The sequence below is a fragment of the Xiphophorus couchianus genome, chromosome 7 (genome assembly GCF_001444195.1).
Source record: "Xiphophorus couchianus chromosome 7, X_couchianus-1.0, whole genome shotgun sequence".
NCBI lineage: Eukaryota > Metazoa > Chordata > Actinopteri > Cyprinodontiformes > Poeciliidae > Xiphophorus > Xiphophorus couchianus.
Window position 1 is genome coordinate 24,182,604 of NC_040234.1, and position 15,239 is coordinate 24,197,842.

At 38.6% G+C, this 15,239-nt stretch overlaps 1 protein-coding gene across 6 annotated transcripts in view; it reads right to left on the reverse strand.

Annotated features, from left to right (window-relative positions):
• The window catches only part of abcc1 (ATP binding cassette subfamily C member 1 (ABCC1 blood group)), a 124,179-nt gene that overhangs the window by 85,923 nt on the left and 23,017 nt on the right, over positions 1-15,239 (reverse strand). For all 6 annotated transcript variants that reach the window (XM_028023569.1, XM_028023565.1, XM_028023567.1 and 3 more), the window contains 5 exons: positions 14,939-15,116; positions 12,212-12,373; positions 12,012-12,104; positions 11,680-11,883; positions 11,438-11,584 (listed from right to left, as the gene is read on the reverse strand). In XM_028023569.1, coding sequence (XP_027879370.1) covers positions 11,438-11,584; positions 11,680-11,883; positions 12,012-12,104; positions 12,212-12,373; positions 14,939-15,116 — 784 coding nt within the window. The remainder of the gene's footprint in view (positions 1-11,437; positions 11,585-11,679; positions 11,884-12,011; positions 12,105-12,211; positions 12,374-14,938; positions 15,117-15,239) is intronic.

The window sequence follows — 15,239 nt, forward strand, 5'->3', positions numbered from 1 at the left end:
GTCATTGGGTTAAATCAGTTATATAACGCTCAACAGAGCAATTACCTGATTTAAAAATATTCAAGGCTTTTATTTTGAAATTATTATTATGCTTCATTTTAACGTTCCGAACTAATCCCATGTGTAACAGTTACTGAGTTAAATCAGTTATATACAGCCCATATCAGCAAGTAGTTCTAAAGGCCAGTTCAGTCCTCCTCTGTTTCAACTGAGTGTTCCACTATAGTTAGAACTACAGTGATGCGTATTTGTAGTCCTAATCAGCAGCCAATAGCCTCTTGAGTTCCGTTGCTATGGTAAATAATTGTCTCAGCAAAGTGTGAGCTGTTAGTGAGAGAGGCTGGGGCAGACAATTCTCTGTTTGAGCCAGCTAGTTTTACCCAAAAAAAGCATTGGGAACAAGTCCTTTCCGTTCGGGAACCGTAATACATATTCGAAAAGCGTTTGAAGCATATGAGAGGGCTATATGTCTTCTGCGATAGTCCCAAGATTCATATCTCTACCTCACTCACAGCATTAACAGCGATGAGAGAAAGAAATGGTGTGCCCAGATCTGAAATGTTTGAGAAATATATGGGAGAGAGCCTGAGACAGCCTCAGAAAATCCTGTCGCATGACTTTGCTCTGAAGCACCGTGACAGAAAACCGTACAGTCTAGATAAATTTCGAAAACATTTTACCGGAGCAGGCATGCGTATCAATGTCAGGACCGAGTTTGATACCAATCGTGCGATATTTGTGGGCGTGATGGCGATTTCAAAATTATTTTGGGCTCAAAAATTCTCTTCATTTCTCACTCTAGCGGAGCTGCAATCAGTCTGAGGCACACTCTAATTTTAGGAAAAATGAAAAATTTTGGGTCACTTAGAGACAAATTGTGGACAAACCGTAATTGGTATCGACGAGCCGTCTTCACTTTCGAAGAGATCACGGACGTATCTACAAAATTAAATTTGAATGGCATTTCTACGTGAATTCGTGACGACACAGAAAATCCTCAAAAATAGGGTATTTGAAGGATTTTTCCCATTGACTTATAATGGGGTTTTTTTCGTAGTTTTTTGCGAATTATGTCGCCATGTTAACCCCGAATCCCACCAAAAGTAATAGCTCCAATGGCGTGAATTTTCTGCACGTTTTGATACCTCATTTGTAGGTGTGCACGCAGCGGTATGAGCCGCATTAACGGTTACGGATGAAAAATAAAGAATTACTAGAAAATTTCGGAAGAAATTTAGCCGGGGCCTGCCAAGGCGCGCCCGTCGGTTTGGGCGCCCGTCGGTTTGGGCCCGGCGTTGTCACGCTACAAATTGGCATCGATGCTAAAGAACCCTGCAACGTAATCAATGGCATGCGGAGAATCACAAGAACGTTAAGTAAGGTGGACGCGCAGCATTCAGTATGATTTAAAATTTTGTTAAGGCTTTTATTTTGGAAGTTTTGTTAAACTTCATTTCAAAGGGCCAAACTAATCCCATGTGTAACAGTCATTGGGTTAAATCAGTTATATAATGCTGAAAATGCAAGTAGTTGATGTAAAAATATTCAAGGCTTTTATTTTGGAATTTTTGTTTAACTTCATTTCAAAGGTCCAAACTAATCCCATGTTTATCAGTGCTTTGGATGAAAAAGTCAAATAAAGCCAAAAAGAGCAATTACATGATGTAAAAATATTCAAGGCTTTTATTTTGAAATGTTTGTTAAACTTCATTTCAAAGGGCCAAACTAATCCCCTGCGTAATAGTCATTGGGTTAAAATAGTTATATAATGCGCCAAACACAAGTAGTTGATGTAAACATATTCAAGGCTTTTATTTTGAAATGTTAAGCTTTATTTCAAAGGGCCAAACTAATCCCCTGCGTAATAGTCATTGGGTTAAAATAGTTATATAATGCGCAAAACACAAGTAGTTGATGTAAAAATATTCAAGGCTTTTATTTTGAAATGTTAAGCTTCATTTCAAAGGGCCAAACTAATACCATGTATAGCAGTCATTGGGTTAAATCAGTTATATAATGCTGAAAACGCAAGTAGTTGATGTAAAAATATTCAAGGCTTTTATTTTGGAATTTTTGTTAAACTTCATTTCAAAGGGCCAAACTAATCCCATGTGTAATAGTCATTGGGTTAAATCAGTTATATAATGCTGAAAACGCATGTAGTTGATGTAAAAATATTCAAGGCTTTTATTTTGAAATGTTAAGCTTCATTTCAAAGGGCCAAACTAATCCCATGTGTAATAGTCATTGGGTAAAATCAGTTATATAATGCTGAAAACGCAAGTAGTTGATGTAAAAATATTCAAGGCTTTTATTTTGAAATTTTTGTTAAACTTCATTTCAAAGGGCCAACCTAATCCCATGAATAACAGTCATTGGATAAAATCAGTTATATAATGCTCAAAACACAAGTAGTTGATGTAAAAATATTAAAGGCTTTTATTTTGGAATTTTTGTTAAACTTCATTTCAAAGGGCCAAACTAATCCCATGAATAACAGTCATTGGATAAAATCAGTTATATAATGCTCAAAACACAAGTAGTTGATGTAAAAATATTGAAGGCTTTTATTTTGGAATTTTTGTTAAACTTCATTTCAAAGGGCCAAACTAATCCCATGAATAACAGTCATTGGATAAAATCAGTTATATAATGCTCAAAACACAAGTAGTTGATGTAAAAATATTGAAGGCTTTTATTTTGGAATTTTTGTTAAACTTCATTTCAAAGGTCCAAACTAATCCCATGTATATCAGTTACTGAGTTAAATCAGTTATATACAGCCCATAGCAGCAATTAGTTCTAAAGGCCAGTTCAGTCCTGATCTGTTTTAACTGAGGATAGATAGAACTACAGCGATGCGTATTTGTAGTCCTAATCAGCAGCCAATAGCCTCTTGAGTTCCGTTGCTATGGTAAATAATGGTCTCAGCAGGGTGTGAGCTCTGAGCTCTGAGCTCTCAAACACACAATTGTGTGTTTGAGCAAACACGTTTTACTGAAAAAAAGCATTGGAAACAAATCCTTCCTGTTCGGGAACCGTAATACATATTCGAAAAGCGTTTTAAGCGTATGAGAGGCCTATGTGTCTTCTGCGATAGTCCCGAGATTCATATCTGTACCTCACTCAGAACATTTACAGCGATGAGAGAAAGAAATGTTGTGCCCAGATCTGAAATTCTATTCAAATACATGGGAGAAAGCCTGAGACAGCCTCAGAAAATCCTGTTGCATGACTTTGCTCTGAAGCACCGTGACAGAAAAGCGTACGGTCTAGATAAATTTCGAAAACATTTTACCGGAGCAGACAGGCGTATCAATGTCAGGACCGATTTTGATACTAATCGTGCGATATTTGTGGGCGTGATGGCGATTTCAAAAATGATTTGGGGTGAAAAAGTTGTCTTCATTTCTCACTCTAATCACTGAGAGACGCACTCTAGTTTTAGGAAAAATGAGAAACTTTGGGTCGCTTAGAGACAAATTGTGGACAAACCGTAACTGGTATCGACGAGCCGTCTTCACTTTCGAAGAGATCACAGACGTATCTACAAAATGAAATTTGAATGGCATTTCTAGGGGAATTTGTGACGACACAGAAAATTAACGGTTACGGAAGAAAAATAAAGAATATTAAAGAGACGCTTCTCTCCGACAATAGTAATAGGTTCCTGCCATTGCTTTGCATGGCAGGCCCCAATAATAATAATAATACTAGAAAATTCCTGAAGAAATTTAACCGGGGCCTGCCAAAGTGTGCCCGTCAGTTTGGACCCAGCGTTATGATGCTAGAAATTAGCATCAATGCTAAAGAAAGCTGCAATCATATGAGGACAATGACAAGAATGTTGACTAACATGTACTTGCACCGTTCAGTATGATAAAGTAAGTGTATCAGCTAACATTAGCAAAAATGCTAATGTTAGCATCATTGCTGTCACTAGCATGTGGGACATCACTAGGATGTTCTCTATAATGGACTTACTCCATTCAGTATACTAAACATGGCTAAAAAGTAAAATAAATAGCTAATAGCTTATTAAAGCTAAAATGCTAATGCTAATGAACTGCCTTGCTGCGCAAGGCAGTTCCCTAACCTGGGAGAAAAAGATAATGCAGAATAATATTATTGCACCGCCTGCGGCGGTGCACTAACCTCAGGGGCATGTTGAGGCTTTTATTTTGAAATTTTTGTTAAGCTTAATTTCAAAGGTCCACACTAATCCCATGTGTAATAGTCATTGGGTTAAATCAGTTATATAATGCTCAAAACACAAGTAGTTGATGTACAAATATTCAAGGCTTTTATTTTGAAATTTTCTTTATGCTTCATTTTAAAAGGCCAAACTAATCCCATGTGTATCAGTGCTTTGGATTAAAAAGTCACATAAAGCCACAAAGAGCAATAACATGATGTAAAAATATTCAAGGCTTTTATTTTGAAATTTTCTTTATGCTTCATTTTAAAAGGCCAAACTAATCCCATGTGTATCAGTGCTTTGGATAAAAAAGTCACATAAAGCCAAAAAGAGCAATAACATGATGTAAAAATATTCAAGGCTTTTATTTTTGAAATTTTCAGTATGCTTCATTTTAATGTTCCAAACTAATCCCATGTGTAACGATGACTGAGTTAAATCAGTTAAATACAGCCCATAGCAGCAAGTAGTTGTAAAGGCCAGTTCAGTCCTCCTGGTCTTCCACTATAGTTAGAACTACAGTGATGCGTATTTGTAGTCCTAACCAGCAGCCAATAGCCTCCTGAGTTCCGTTGCTATGGTAAATAATTCTCTCTGCCAACTGTCAGCTGTGAGTGAGACATGCAGGTGGAAACAATTCTCTGTTTGAGCCAGCCAGTTTGAACTAAAAAAAGCATTGGAAACAACTCCTTCCCGTTCGGGAACCGTAATACATATTCGAAAAGCGTTTGAAGTGTATGAGAGGGCTATTTGTCGTCTCCGATAGTCCCGCAATTCATATCTCTACGTCAATCACAGTATTAACAGTGATAAGAGAAAGAAATGGTGTGCCCAGATCTGAAATTTTTGAGAAATATATGAAAATACATGGGAGAGAGCCTGAGAGAGCGACATAAAATCCTGTCGCATGACTTTGCTCTGAAGCACCGTGACAGAAAACCGTAAGCCCTAGAGAAATTTCAAAAACATTTTACCGGAGCAGGCATGCGTATCAATGTCAGGACCGAGTTTGATACCAATCGTGCGATATTTGTGGGCGTGACGGCGATTTCAAAATTATTTTGGGCTCAAAAATTCTCTTCATTTCTCACTCTAAAAAAGCGGCAGTTGGTGTCAGTTATGCTCTGCGTTTTGGCAGTTGGAAATTTGGCTCGTTTTTCGCTTTTTACGTCGCCATCGTAAGTCCAATTCCTTATAAAAATAATAGCTCCCTTCTCGGCATCGAGCCGCACGTTTTGATACCACTTTTGTGGGGGTGCACGCAGCGGTACGAGCCGCATTAACGGTGATGGAAGAAAAATAAAGCTATAAAGATATAAAACTAGAAAATTCCTGAAGAAATTTAACCGGGGCCTGCCAAAGTGTGCCCGTCGGTTTGGACCCAGTGTTATGATGCTAGAAATTAGCATCAATGCTAAAGAAAGCTGCAATCATATGAGGACAATGACAAGAATGTTGACTAACATGTACTTGCACCGTTCAGTATGATAAAGTAAGTGTATCAGCTAAAATTAGCAAAAATGCTAATGTTAGCATCATTGCTGTCACTAGCATGTGGGACATCACTAGGATGTTCTCTATAATGGACTTACTCCATTCAGTATACTAAACATGGCTAATAAGTCAAATAAATAGCTAATAGCTTATTTAAGCTAAAATGCTAATGCTAATGAACTGCCTTGCTGCGCAAGGCAGTTCCCTAACCTTGGAGAAAAAGATAATGCAGAATAATATTATTGCACCGCCTGCGGCGGTGCACTAACCTCAGGGGCATGTTGAGGCTTTTATTTTGAAATTTTTGTTAAGCTTAATTTCAAAGGTCCACACTAATCCCATGTCTAATAGTCATTGGGTTAAATCAGTTATATAATGCTCAAAAGAGCAATTACCTAATGTAAAATTTCTCAAGGCTTTTATTTTGAAATTTTTGTTAAGCTTCATTTCCCAGGTGCAAACTAATCCCATGTATAACAGTGATTGGATAAAATCCGTTATATAATGCTCAAAAGAGCAATAATCTCATGTAAAAATTGGCAAGAATTTTATTTTGAAATTTTTGTTAAACTTCATTTCAAAGGACCAAACTAATCCCATGTGTATCAGTGCTTTGGATAAAAAAGTCACATAAAGCCAAAAAGAGCAATTACATGATGTAAAAATATTCAAGGCTTTTATTTTGAAATTTTTGTTAAGCTTCATTTCAAAGGGCCAAACTAATCCCATGTCTAATAGTCATTTGGTTAAATCAGTTATATAAAGCTCAACAGAGCAAATACCTGATGTAAAAATTGTCAAGGCTTTTATTTTGAAATTTTCAGTAAGCTTACTTTTAAATTGCCACACCAAACCCATGTGTAACAATGGTTGGATAAAATCAGTTATAAAAAGCCCAAAACACAAGTAGTTCTATAGGCCAGCTCAGTCCTCCTCTGTAGTAACTGACAGTTCCACCATGTTTGTAGTTCTGACATTCATCTCAGACCTCTTTTGTAGGCACTGAGTGTCCGTCATGTTGTAGTTCTAACCTTCAGTCATTGTAGTTCTAAAGAGCAGTTCAGCTGTCATGTGAGTGAGACAGAGAGGGAGAGACAGGATTCTGTTTGAAGCAGATAGTTTTTCTGATCAAAGCAGGCTGAACATATCTTTCTCTAAATGCTGTCAATAGCATGTGGGATATCATTAGAATGTTGTCTGTAATTGACTTACTGCACTCAGTATATTAAACATGGCTAATAAGTAAGAAAATAGCTAATAGCTTATTTAAGGTAAAAGGCTAATGCTAATGAACTGCCGTGCTGCGCAAGGCAGTTCCCTAACCTGAGAGAAAAATATAATGCATGCTAATATTATTGCACCGCCATAGGCGGTGCATTAACATGAGGGGGATATTGAGGCTTTTATTTTGAAAAATACATAAGCTTCATATTAAATGATCACACTAATTAAAATGTCTAACAGTGTTTGAGTTAAATCCGTTATTTACTGTCCAAAACAGCCTGTAGCTCTAAATGGCAGCTCAGCCCTCTGTTTTAACTGAGTATTGATTAGAACTACAGTGATGCGTATTTGTAGTCCTAACCAGCAGCCAATCCCCTCCTGTGTTCCGTTGCTATGGTTATCAATCCTCTGCTAACTGTCATGTGTGTGTGACACAGAAAGGTGGACAAAAAATTCTATCTTTGTGAGACACCCCATTGGTTTATATGGAAAAAGCAGTCCGAACAACTCCTTGCCGTTCAGGAACCGAGAGACGTATTGAAAAACCGTTTGAAGCATATGAGAGGGCTATTTGTCGTCTCCCATAGTACCGCGATTCATTTCTCTACGTCACTCACAGTATTAACAGCGATGAGAGAAAAAAATGGTGTGCCGAGATCTGAAATTTTTGAGAAATATATGAAAATACATGGGAGAGAGCCTGAGAGAGCGACAGAAAATCCTGTCGCATGACTTTGCTCTGAAGCACCTTGACAGAAAACCGTAAGCCCTAGAACAATTTCGAAAACATTTTACCGGAGCAGGCATGCGTATCAATGTCCTGACCGAGTTTGATACCAATTGGGCGATATTTGTGGGCGTGACGGCGACTTCAAAATTATTTTGGGCTCAAAAATTCTCTTCATTTCTCACTCTAAAAAAGCGGCAGTTGGTGTCAGTTATGCTCTGCGTTTTGGCAGTTGGAAATTTGGCTCGTTTTTCGCTTTTTATGTCGCCATCGTAAGTCCAATTCCTTATAAAAATAATAGCTCCCTTCTTGGCATCGAGCCGCACGTTTTGATACCACTTTTGTGGGGGTGCACGCAGCGGTACGAGCCGCATTAACGGTGATGGAAGAAAAATAAATAAATAAAGAGACATTCTATTGGGTGTAGAATAATAGGTGCCTGCCATGCAATGCATGGAGGCAGTACTGACTTGCTTCGCAAGTCAGTACTGCTCTCCTTATGCATTGCTATGGGCAGGCCCCAACTAGAAAATTCCTGAAGAAATTTAACCGGGGCCTGCCAAAGTGTGCCCGTCGGTTTGGACCCAGCGTTATGATGCTAGAAATTAGCATCAATGCTAAAGAAAGCTGCAATCATATGAGGACAATGACAAGAATGTTGACTAACATGTACTTGCACCATTAAGTATGATAAAGTAAGTGTATCAGCTAAAATTAGCAAAAATGCTAATGTTAGCATCATTGCTGTCACTGGCATGTGGGACATCACTAGGATGTTTTCTATAATGGACTTACTCCATTCAGTATACTAAACATGGCTAAAAAGTAAAATAAATAGCTAATAGCTTTTTAAAGCTAAAATGCTAATGCTAATGATGCTAACCTCAGAGAAACAGATAATGCAGAATAATATTATTGCACCGCCTGCGGCGGTGCACTAACCTCAGGGGCATGTTGAGGCTTTTATTTTGAAATTTTTGTTAAGCTTAATTTCAAAGGTCCACACTAATCCCATGTGTAATAGTCATTGGGTTAAATCAGTTATATAATGCTCAAAACACAAGTAGTTGATGTAAAAATATTCAAGGCTTTTATTTTGAAATTTTCTTTATGCTTCATTTCAAAAGGCCAAACTAATCCCATGTGTATCAGTGCTTTGGATAAAAAAGTCACATAAAGCCAAAAAGAGCAATAACATGATGTAAAAATATTCAAGGCTTTTATTTTGAAATTTTCAGTATGCTTCATTTTAATGTTCCAAACTAATCCCATGTGTAACGGTGACTGAGTTAAATCAGTTAAATACAGCCCATAGCAGCAAGTAGTTGTAAAGGCCAGTTCAGTCCTCCTGGTCTTCCACTATAGTTAGAACTACAGTGATGCGTATTTGTAGTCCTAACCAGCAGCCAATAGCCTCCTGAGTTCCGTTGCTATGGTAAATAATTCTCTCTGCCAACTGTCAGCTGTGAGTGAGACATGCAGGTGGAAACAATTCTCTGTTTGAGCCAGCCAGTTTGAACTAAAAAAAGCATTGGAAACAACTCCTTCCCGTTCGGGAACCGTAATACATATTCGAAAAGCGTTTGAAGCGTATGAGAGGGCTATTTGTCTTCTCCGATAGTCCCGCAATTCATATCTCTACGTCAATCACAGTATTAACAGTGATAAGAGAAAGAAATGGTGTGCCCAGATCTGAAATTTTTGAGAAATATATGAAAATACATGGGAGAGAGCCTGAGAGAGCGACAGAAAATCCTGCGCATGACTTTGCTCTGAAGCACCGTGACAGAAAACCGTAAGCCCAAGAGAAATTTCGAAAACATTTTACCGGAGCAGACAGGCGTAGCAATGTCAGGACCGAGTTTGATACCAATCGTGCGATATTTGTGGGCGTGACGGCGATTTCAAAATTATTTTGGGCTCAAAAATTCTCTTCATTTCTCACTCTAAAAAAGCGGCAGTTGGTGTCAGTTATGCTCTGCGTTTCGGCAGTTGGAAATTTGGCTCGTTTTTCGCTTTTTACGTCGCCATCGTAAGTCCAATTCCTTATAAAAATAATAGCTCCCTTCTCGGCATCGAGCCGCACGTTTTGATACCACTTTTGTGGGGGTCCACGCAGCGGTACGAGCCGCATTAACGGTGATGGAAGAAAAATAAATAAATAAAGAGACATTCTATTGGGTGTAGAATAATAGGTGCCTGCCATGCAATGCATGGAGGCAGTACTGACTTGCTTCGCAAGTCAGTACTGCTCTCCTTATGCATTGCTATGGGCAGGCCCCAATTAAAGAGACGCTTCTCTCCGACAATAGTAATAGGTTCCTGCCATTGCTTTGCATGGCAGGCCCCAATAATAATAAAGAAACCTTTCTTGGGAGAATAGTAATAGGTTCCTGCCATTGCTTTGCATGGCAGGAACCTATTAAAGAAACACTTCTCCGAGAATAGTAATAGGTTCCTGCCATAGCTTTGCATGGCAGGCCCCAATAATAACTATAATATATTTTCCTGAACCAAATGATAATATTTGCCTATTTACACACCCACATATATTTACACACACATACACACGCCTGCACCCCATTGCATCCACAGTGCTGTAATTCTCAGCCAAATTCATCACCCCTGTTCATCCTTATACCTTTGAATAAGTAACCATTTTAAGTCTTTTCTTAAAAAATCTCATGCTTGGACTTTGCTTCAGCTCTTTAGTGAGTTCATTCCAGATCTTCACTCCAATGACAGAAATGCACATTCTTTTCATTGTTGTTCGAACACATAAAGTTCTGAAGTTGAGGTTTTCTCTATAGTCATATCCCCCCACTCTACCAGTAAATAATTATTGAATATTTCCTGGTAATAATTTGTTTCTTACTTTATACATAAACTGTGCAGTTTGAAACTCTACCAAATCTGGGAATTTCAGAAAAGAAGAATCTATAAATAGATTGTTGGTATGACAATAAAAATCAACCTTGTGAACTATTCGAATGGCTCTTATCTGTAATGTGCATAATGGTTGAAGTGAAGTTTTGTAAGTGTTACCCCAAACTTCCACACAGTAACTTAAATATGGCAAAATAAGTGAACAATAAAGAATATGAAGGGCAGAGGAGTTTAGAAATTTTCTAGCATTAGAGAAAAATAATCGCAAAATAAACATTAAGTCTAAAACCATACTACTGCAACAGGCTGAATGTTCTGCTCTTTGTATGGGAAATATCTGAGGGGTTTTTTTTGGTGGCGTTGTTGTCGGTTGCTATAGCAATGAGTCTGCGCATAGCTACAGAGAGCGAGAAAGAAGTGGTTTTGAGTTGTACTTTAGCAGTTTTTCCCTTTGCTGTGGAGCACAGCACGAAATTAATAATATCTACATTTCCAAGTTTGATTGAGTTGGGTAATGTTGGAATTATGATGTGTCATTATCACTCTTACATATTTGTGCGTCATTAGTTGTTTTGCATTTAACGGTCTTAGCCTTCTGTTATGTGTGTGTGTAAACTGATACTCTGATACTATGTTGAGGATTTGTGTACTTCAGTACAGCACATCTCCACACATTGAGGCTGTGTAAAAGTGGTAATTCTTTTAACAGGTTAGTATCAAACAAAACAAGTTGAGGGTCCCTCAGACACAGCAGAGGAAAAATAAATCAGATCGGGGGGGCAGTGGAAAGTGGTGATGCAATTAGTTGGCATGGAATCAATTATCTTTGAGGTGAGGATTGTGAATTGCAAACAACATACTCCAACACAGCAGTGAGAGCAAGCCAAGAGAAACAGAAGTGCACCAACCTGCACAATGCTACTTATGACCATCGGCAGCATGTTGAGAGGAAAACGCAGAATATTGAAAAGTGCCAGCGACACAAAGGCCTTCTGAGCATCGAGGACGTTCTGATCGTCAATCAGCACATACACGGCAAAAGTGGACAGGGCAACCTGTAGAGCAGCAGAAAACACTCAATCATTTTAATGTTTTTATCGGCAGAGAAGAAGTGGAATGATTAACAACATTCTCTCAGAGCAGGACTCACCAGAAAGGGAGCACAGACCCAGGTGAAGGTGGAAATGGCGCCCAGGTAAGCTGTCTTCTTCAGCACACGCAGCTCACTCTCCCGGATTTCTGACACCTTTTCTTTGAAGGCCAGCTCCCATGCATAGAGCTTTAGCACCTTTATGCCATTCAGCATCTCATTCATCAGCTTAATGCGACTGTCCTTGCTTTTCATCTGAGCCACCTATTCAACACATGATTACAGCAAAAGATGAGCTTAACCATGCCATGTATTTATTGATGTCATGTATTTATTGTAAAGAGTCATTAGGATACAGACAACCAGAGGTGAGGAGTTGTGAGATGGTGTACCTGGTAGGTTTTAGTTTTCATGGCAATCACGGCATTAATCGGAACCATCAGAACCATCACAGCTACTCCTGCTAGGACAGATGGACCCAAGTTCTGGACAAATAAACAGATAAAATGAAAATTTGCCCTCAAGAAAACAGACAGAAAAGCATCAGCAATCAATAATTTAAATAGCAGCTTTACATTCTCGGTAATTTTACCTGCCAGAGAAAATAGAGGGCTAGCACCACTTGCAGAGGGGCAGACCAAACCATATTGATGTATGTGACCAGGTCCATGAAGCGCTGAGCATCCACAGACATCAGATTGACAATTTCTCCCACAGTTGATGTGCGCCGTGCTCCGTTGCTTATGACCAAGGCCTGAAAGAGCAAATCCACTAAGTGATATGTCCCTGTGGAGATTAAAGTATAGTGCTTAGCACTATATGTATGGACATGAAGGACAAGGAATGTATACACAACAAAAAAGCGCTTGAAAGCATTGGATTCTCTAAACTGAACCTATATTAAAGCATACAGGATTTAAAAAAAAATAGCCAACACCCCCCACTGAAGAAGAAAAGAACATCATTATTCTGTATGTGGCTGGACTATTTGAGAAACTAAGTTAGATATTTTGTAGAAATAATATTCTGGTGCATTTTAAACCCACCAACATTCCCAAAAATTGGTTGATCCCAAGGACTGAGCATCCAAACAAAGCAAAGCAGTGCGGTACAGAGCCTTGCAAAAGTATTCGGCCACCTTGAACTTTTTAACCTTTTGTCGCTTTTCAGGCTTCAAACATTAAGATCTAAAATTTGTATTATTTTGTGAAGAACCCACAAGTGGGACACAATTGTGAGGTGGAACAAAATTTATTGTATATTTTAAACTTTTTTAACAAATAAAAAACTGCAAAGAAACAAGAAACCATGTTGCTTGAGGTCCAGTCTAAGGTTTCCACAGTCATTGATGGTTTAGGTGCCATGTCATCTGCTGGTGATGATCCACTGTGTTTTCTGAGGTCTGAGGTCAAAGCAGCCATCTACCAGGAAGTACTTCCTGCTTCCTGCTGCTGACCAACTTTATGGAGATGTAGATTTAATATTCCAATAGGACTTGGCACCTGCACACAATGCCAAAGCACCAGTACCTGGTTTAAGGACCATGGCATCTCTGCTCTTAATTGGCCAGCAAACTCACCTGCCCTCAACTCCATAGAAATTCTATGGGCTATTGTGAAGAGGAAGACATGATACACCAGACCCAACAATTCAGAATAGCTGAAGGTCACCATCAGGACAACCTGGGCTCTCATAAAACCTGAACAATGAAACAGACTGGTCTACTCCATGTCACACGACATTGCTGCAGTAATCGGAGCAAAAGGAGCACCAACTAAGTACTGAGTGCTGAACATGCTCATACTTTCATGTTCACACTTTTCAGTTGGCCAACATTTCTAAAAATCCTTTTTTTGTATTGGTCTTAAGTAATATTCCAATTGTCTGAAATACTGAATTTGGGGTTTTCATTAGTTGTGAGTTATAATCATCAACATAAAAAGAAATAAACATTTGGAATATATCAGTCTGTGTGTAATGAATGAACATAATATACAAGTTTCACTTTTTGACTGGAATTGTTGATATAAAACAACTTTTTCATAATAAAAATTTTTTTTGACCAGCACCTGTACTCTTCTCACTCAGGCCAAGATGCTGAGAATGTGGTCTCACTTGATGCTGAGAGCGCATTTGATCGGGTGGAGTGGGAATATCTATTTGCTAATTTAAAACTTTCTCTCTTGAAACAAATGTAACCAGACATGGAAAAAACGCATAAGATATCAATAATTTAGCATTATCAAAAGGTAGTTCTTTTCTCTTCACCTGCAGGCTGAAGTAACGTACTTGGGAATTAAAATTACTAGGGGTGCATGATAAATATCGGCCTAATAACAATAAATTATGACATCATTCTTATCGGTCTGATATGACTTATCGGTCACGGCACCGATAACACTTTTGGTGCCATGGGTGTTTTTTTAATCAATCACTCCCTCTGCTGCATGAGACCTGTGTGAAGCTCAAGTGGCAGGAGTATAATTGGAGAAAACAACTCTCTGACTGTAAATAAATCATGTTAAAATTCCCTCATGTCAGAAAACCACTCAGTCATAATTAAATAATAGCTAAAAAATAATATACCAATTTCAGCAGTGCGCTACACTCAAACAACACAAACATAAACAAAAAAGGTCACAAATGACCCACAAACTGGGAACTTTCAACGCCATGTGAATGCGGCCCAGCTTGTCAGTAAACAAAAACCATAAACGGTGTAGTTTGGAACTTCTTTAAAGTTTCGGAAGAGGTTAATATGCTGGCTTTGTTTAACAAATGTTGAAAGAAAGTTCCACGAGAAGCAAAAACAGCATGACCTTTAACACGTCAAATTTGATCAGTCACCGTAAACATAACCATTGCTTTGACAGAGTATTCAAAGCGTTTGAGGACACCTGCAGTGCTAAAGATGGTAGCAACACGGCAGCCATCGGGACTGAAATCCATCGATGAAGTTTTGAAAAAACAAAAATTTCCCAGAGGGGATACAAGGGCTAAAGCCATTAAAGATCTCATAATGAAATGTCGGCATTTCACAACCAGCTGTCTGCCCTCGTTGAAGACAGGGGGCTGTTTTTGGCTCATTAGTCACTACAGTACATATGTTGGTCTGTCACATAACATTCAATGAAATGCATTGAGGTTTGTGGCAAGACAAAATGTGGAAACAGTGGAAATTCAAGCGGTACCTCAAGTATTCATCCACACTTAAAGTAAACTCAATTTCAGCCTTTTTCTGGACTTCTTTTCCCATGAATTTATTATACAGAAAAGATTCTACAATGTTTTTGAAGCACAGTGCTGCTGTTGTCAGTACCTTCCTGTAGACAGCTCCGATGATAGCAGTCCGCAGACGCATGCCTGAGACAAAGCAGACATGAAAGTACCTCTGAAGAATCAGCGACTGCACACAGGTGCATATGAAGAGCAAAGCAGTGTAAAAATAGCCCTGCCAGGAGAGGGCGCTGGTGTCATTCACAAAGTGTATAAGCAGTCTGGTGGAATCAAGAAAAAAGACACAACATAATGACTACATGAATAAAGGCATTGTTCGTTACGTGAACAGTAATTTTTTAGTATTGTTCTAAAGGACTTTTACTATGAACAACCATGGATTC